Raw genomic sequence first — 4,515 nt, forward strand, 5'->3', positions numbered from 1 at the left:
CGGGGCGACCTTTGCTCGGGCCGGGACCGGGCTGCGGAGTGCGGTGTCCCAGCCGCTGGGAGCCCCAGCTCGCCTGCCGCGCGGGAGGTGGCCCGGCCGCTTCCTGAGCGCACTTCGCGTCCCTCCCGTCCCTCCCACCCGGCCGGGTTTGGCCGCCTCTGCGCGCCCGCACCTGGGCCCGCGGTTTCGGTCAGACCCGCCCGCGGGCTGGTTTCGATTAGGGCCAGCGGGAGGGCGGAGCGGCGGGACGCAGGACTAGGGACTGGGACGGTCGGGCGCAGGAGACAAAGAGCGCCGGGGGAGAGAGCAGGGCGCACTTCGAGGCGAGGGGCCAGGGCGACAGCGTCGGCGGAGAGGGGCGGGGACGCCGTCCGCGCGGCGGGCCCGGGATGCGGACGCCGGTGGTGATGACGCTGGGCATGGTGCTGGCACCGTGCGGGCTGCTGCTCAACCTGACGAGCACGCTGGCGCCCGGTTGGCGGCTGGTGAAGGGCTTCCTGGACCAGCCGGTGGACGTGGTGCTGTACCAGGGCCTGTGGGACATGTGTCGCGAGCAGAGCAGCCAAGAGCGCCAGTGCGGCCAGACGGACCAGTGGGGCTACTTCGGGGCCCAGCCCGTGCTCGTGGCGCGGGGCCTCATGCCCACGTCGCTGGCCACCACGGCCCTGGGGCTGCTGCTGGCGACGCTGGGCGTGCGCTGCTGGCGGGACGAGCCCCACTTCGCGCTGACCGGCTTCTCGGGCGTCGTGCTCTTCGCTGCCGGCCTCTTCAGCCTCATCCCGGTGTCCTGGTACAACCACTTCTTGCAGGACCGCACCGTCCTGCCCGCCCCGGACAGCCCGGTCACGCTGCAGGTCAGCTACAGCCTGGTGCTGGGCTACCTGGGCAGCTGCCTGCTGCTGCTGGGCGGCTTCTCGCTGGCGCTCAGCTTCGCGCCCTGGTGCGAGGAGCACTGTCGCCGTCGCCGCAAGGCGCCCCCGGCTGGCCCACGCCGCAGCAGCATCAGCACCGTCTACGTGGACTGGCCGGACCCCGCGCTCACGCCTGCCATCAAGTACTACAGCGGGGGCCAGCACCGGCCGCCGCCCGCGCAGCAAGGAACCGGGGTCAAGGCCAAGGTGGGCTTCCCCATGCCGCGGCCGCCGCCCAAGGCCTACGCCAACCCGGCGGACGTGCTGGACGGGGAGCGGGAGCAGCCGGCCGACTCCCACGGCGCCTCCTCGCGCAGCACCCGGCCCTGCCAGAGCTCGCTGCCCTGCGACTCTGACCTGTAGACGGCGCCCCCCGGGTCCCCCGCGTTGGGAGCGCTGGGTGACAAAGGACTCGCCCCGCACAGACCCTCCTGGCTCGGAGTTGGAACCCCTGTGAGTAGTTTGGAGGGCGATCTTCCTTTCCTATGGCCAGACTAGATTTCTTGGACAATTAATTTGTTCAGGTTGGACTGGGTTTTCTTTAGTAGAGTCTAGTTTTCCTCTCCAGGGGGATCGGGGTCCTCTTATGGAGTGACAAGCTTGTCATATTTATTGCTGAAGAAGATAAAGGGTGGCATTTGCATCGTGTGGACCAGCGACAATAACAACACAAAGCTGAAATCGGCAAGTAGAGGCTCAAAAACAACACCTTGAAATAACAGTATTCTAAGATACTGATGAATCTGGCATCGATATAATGATTGTATTTTTTGCAGCTGTTTTAACTCCTTGTCATGCAAACTCCAAGAGGCCAATATATGTCTTGATATGTTTGAATGAGTCTCTTAAAAGAAAGTTAAGAGCTATGCAAATACCAGAAGCTTTAGTGGCTTTTATAGAATGAAATAACCTGATTAACTCATATCTACATTTCTTCATGCATAAACAGGATTTATGAAAATTGAGGTCACTCAAGAGTTTCTCTTGCAGAAGCCAGAAGGGACATAGAGGGCCTAACGCTATACTATTCCATTCCTCAGATACCTCGTCATGGACACAGAGGATTATAGACTTAATATTTTGTAGAAAATATGTATATATCTTTTATTTATAAATAAAATTTTAAAACAACAGTTTCAATATACCCACAAAAGCTTTTTTGTCTTCAGTGCAACCTTTGGGAGTTTAAGCTTTCATTACTAACAGTTTCCTGGCTGCCAGGCAGTGTCTGAAATCTGGCACCCCTATCTTTGCACCTCTTAGCATAAGATTACTAAAAGAAGCCAACGGGCTCCACTTAAATCTCTGATTGCATTGTTTTCAGGTTCATGCTGTTTTCTGTGCAAAGCCAAGTCTATTGTTGAAAAAAACTAGAAGCACCAGTTTCCACTTGAGGTGAGACTAGAAGTCTTTTCCTTTTGTATAAATAGCAGTGGTGGCTTAAAATCACAGGAAGACAGCTATGTGTTCCATGGGGGAGACTGAATTCCCAGCAGGGCTGGTTTAATTCCAAGTGGTTGATTTAAGGGTGCCTTTAAATAAATGGAATCTCATCTTTAAAATCTGCCGTTCAAAGGTGGGAACATTCAGTTCAGTAAGCACTGGACATAGTACAATGGAACTAACTAAACAGCACATGCCACTGCCTAGGGGTAGAAGAGATGATACCAATTCACTTCTCTTGCTATTTTGTACTGGAATCACCTGTTTCTCTCTTTTTGAAGCCAAACTTTAATGTGCAGCCTCTTTACCACTGGAGTCTTTTTCAAATGCAGATTGTGATTGAGTAGGTCTGGAGAGAGGCCCTGAAAATGATTTCGTAAGTACCTCCCGGGAGACGCCAGTTCTGACGGTTCGTGGACCACACTTGGAGTTGCAAAGCTTTAGCTGGGCCTATGCCTTGCTCAAATTTCAATTCCCAACTGGTGGCTCATGTTCAGACTGTTGAGTGCCTGCCACCTAGATGAGTTTGGGAACTTGCTCTAGGGAACGGAGCCAGAATTGAGGAAAGGCTACAGGGCTCTTTTTAGCTAACACCTTGGAAAGCAGCAATTAGGAGGCTGAGGGGTGAGCACCCAGCAGACAACATGCAGATGCTGAGTTTCTGACAGCCTCTGAATCTCGGTTTAATCATAATTCCAACTATTTCTTGGGAAGCCTTGGTTAACACAGAACTGGTGTTTTGTGTGTTTTACTTTTTATCCCCAATGATTCTCCACTGCCTTCTATGCAAAACCCTTCCTCTCTGAGGATTAAGATTTGGTTGCTGGGAGTTAAAACACTATTTTTGCCCAATCCAGAGAAATAAAGCCAAAATTCCTCTTTAAAAATAAAAACTTTTCATCGCTACACAAATGTACAGGACAGCATGGAAAGAGACTTTGCATCAGGCTGGGATCCGTTTTGGCCTGAGAGTCATTCCCTGCCACAGCATCACAAGTTGATGGCTCATACCTCAGATGCCATCAAAACCTTTTTTTTTTTTTTCTCCTTGAAGACAGAAGCTCATTCTAGCATCCAGGCTGGAGCTCAGTGGTGTCATTATAGCTCACTGCAGCCTCAAACTCTTAGGCTGAAGTGATTCTCCCACTTCAGCCTCCCTAGTAGCTGGGGCTACAGGGACATGCCACCATGCCTTGCTAATTTTTTTATTTTTTGTAGAAATGGGGTCTTGCTCTGTTGTCCAGGCTGGTCTTGAACTCTTGGCCTCAAGCGGTCCTCCCACATCAGCCTCCCAAAAGCACTGAGATTACAGGTATAAGCCACAGCACCCGGCAAAAAACTCATTTTCAATCCTCGCATCCATCAAACGAAGTATGTGTCCCTGTTAAATGGGTGAAATCTTTTCGATATTACTCAAAGGATGCCAGGAGGACCCAGGGATCCATGAAAGTAGAGCAGAAACTGCTTAAACGTGCTCCTGCCCCGCCCATTCACCAGTCTGGCCCCCATGGAGATGCACACCCTTGCTAAGGAGGGGAGTGGGTTTGAGCACACACTTGGTTATGTCCTGCAGGGGCTGCCTTGGCAGCCACCCTCCCCTTCCGTGTGTAGATCATTGGCCCAGTAAGTTTTGGAGCATACTTTGCCGGTACATTTGTGGGTAGCATGGAAAACACCACCATTGCAGGCCATGCCTTTGTGGAACTTAAATACTCTGGCATGATAGTATTCAAATAAAATAAAAAATAATAAGCCAGAATCAAGGGGAAAAGGTGATATTTTAGGAAAGGTGATCAGGAAGGAGGTGATATTGGAGCAGAGAACTGAAAGAAGGGAGAGGGGCAAGTATTTTAGGCAGATGGAACAGCAAACTCCAAGGTCTTGGTACCGGCATGTTCTGTTGCTACTTCATTCTAGAACAGGGTGGTACAATTGAAAAAGGCTAGGTACATCTTGTTCCCTATGCTTTGTCAGGCTAACAGCTTCTTTAGGAGGGAATACAGTCTGGAACAAATCTGATCTGTTTTATAGAGTGTTTCCAGAATCAAAAATGAGCAATCTGACGAGTGAATAGTGGATGGAGAACATTCCATTCTGCCCATGTGTAGACCACCCCACAATATAGGAGGCAGGTGAGAAATTGGAAGCTCAGTGCCTCCTC

The 4,515-nt window shown here is 52.1% G+C and overlaps 1 protein-coding gene across 1 annotated transcript; it reads left to right on the forward strand.

The window, feature by feature from the left end:
- The first annotated feature begins 325 nt into the window (after positions 1-325).
- CLDN23 (claudin 23) lies at positions 326-1,333 on the forward strand. The gene has a single exon (XM_069485222.1). It carries the CDS (start codon positions 390-392, stop codon positions 1,272-1,274), a length of 885 nt encoding a protein of 294 aa, XP_069341323.1. The 5' UTR covers positions 326-389; the 3' UTR covers positions 1,275-1,333.
- The last annotated feature ends 3,182 nt before the right edge of the window (positions 1,334-4,515 follow it).

The sequence above is a fragment of the Eulemur rufifrons genome, chromosome 12 (assembly GCF_041146395.1).
Source record: "Eulemur rufifrons isolate Redbay chromosome 12, OSU_ERuf_1, whole genome shotgun sequence".
Lineage (NCBI taxonomy): Eukaryota > Metazoa > Chordata > Mammalia > Primates > Lemuridae > Eulemur > Eulemur rufifrons.

Bases quoted from the DNA above. Each gene is read 5' to 3' on its own strand.
- CLDN23 (XM_069485222.1), top strand. From the start codon at position 390: ATGCGGACGCCGGTGGTGATGACGCTGGGCATGGTGCTGGCACCGTGC.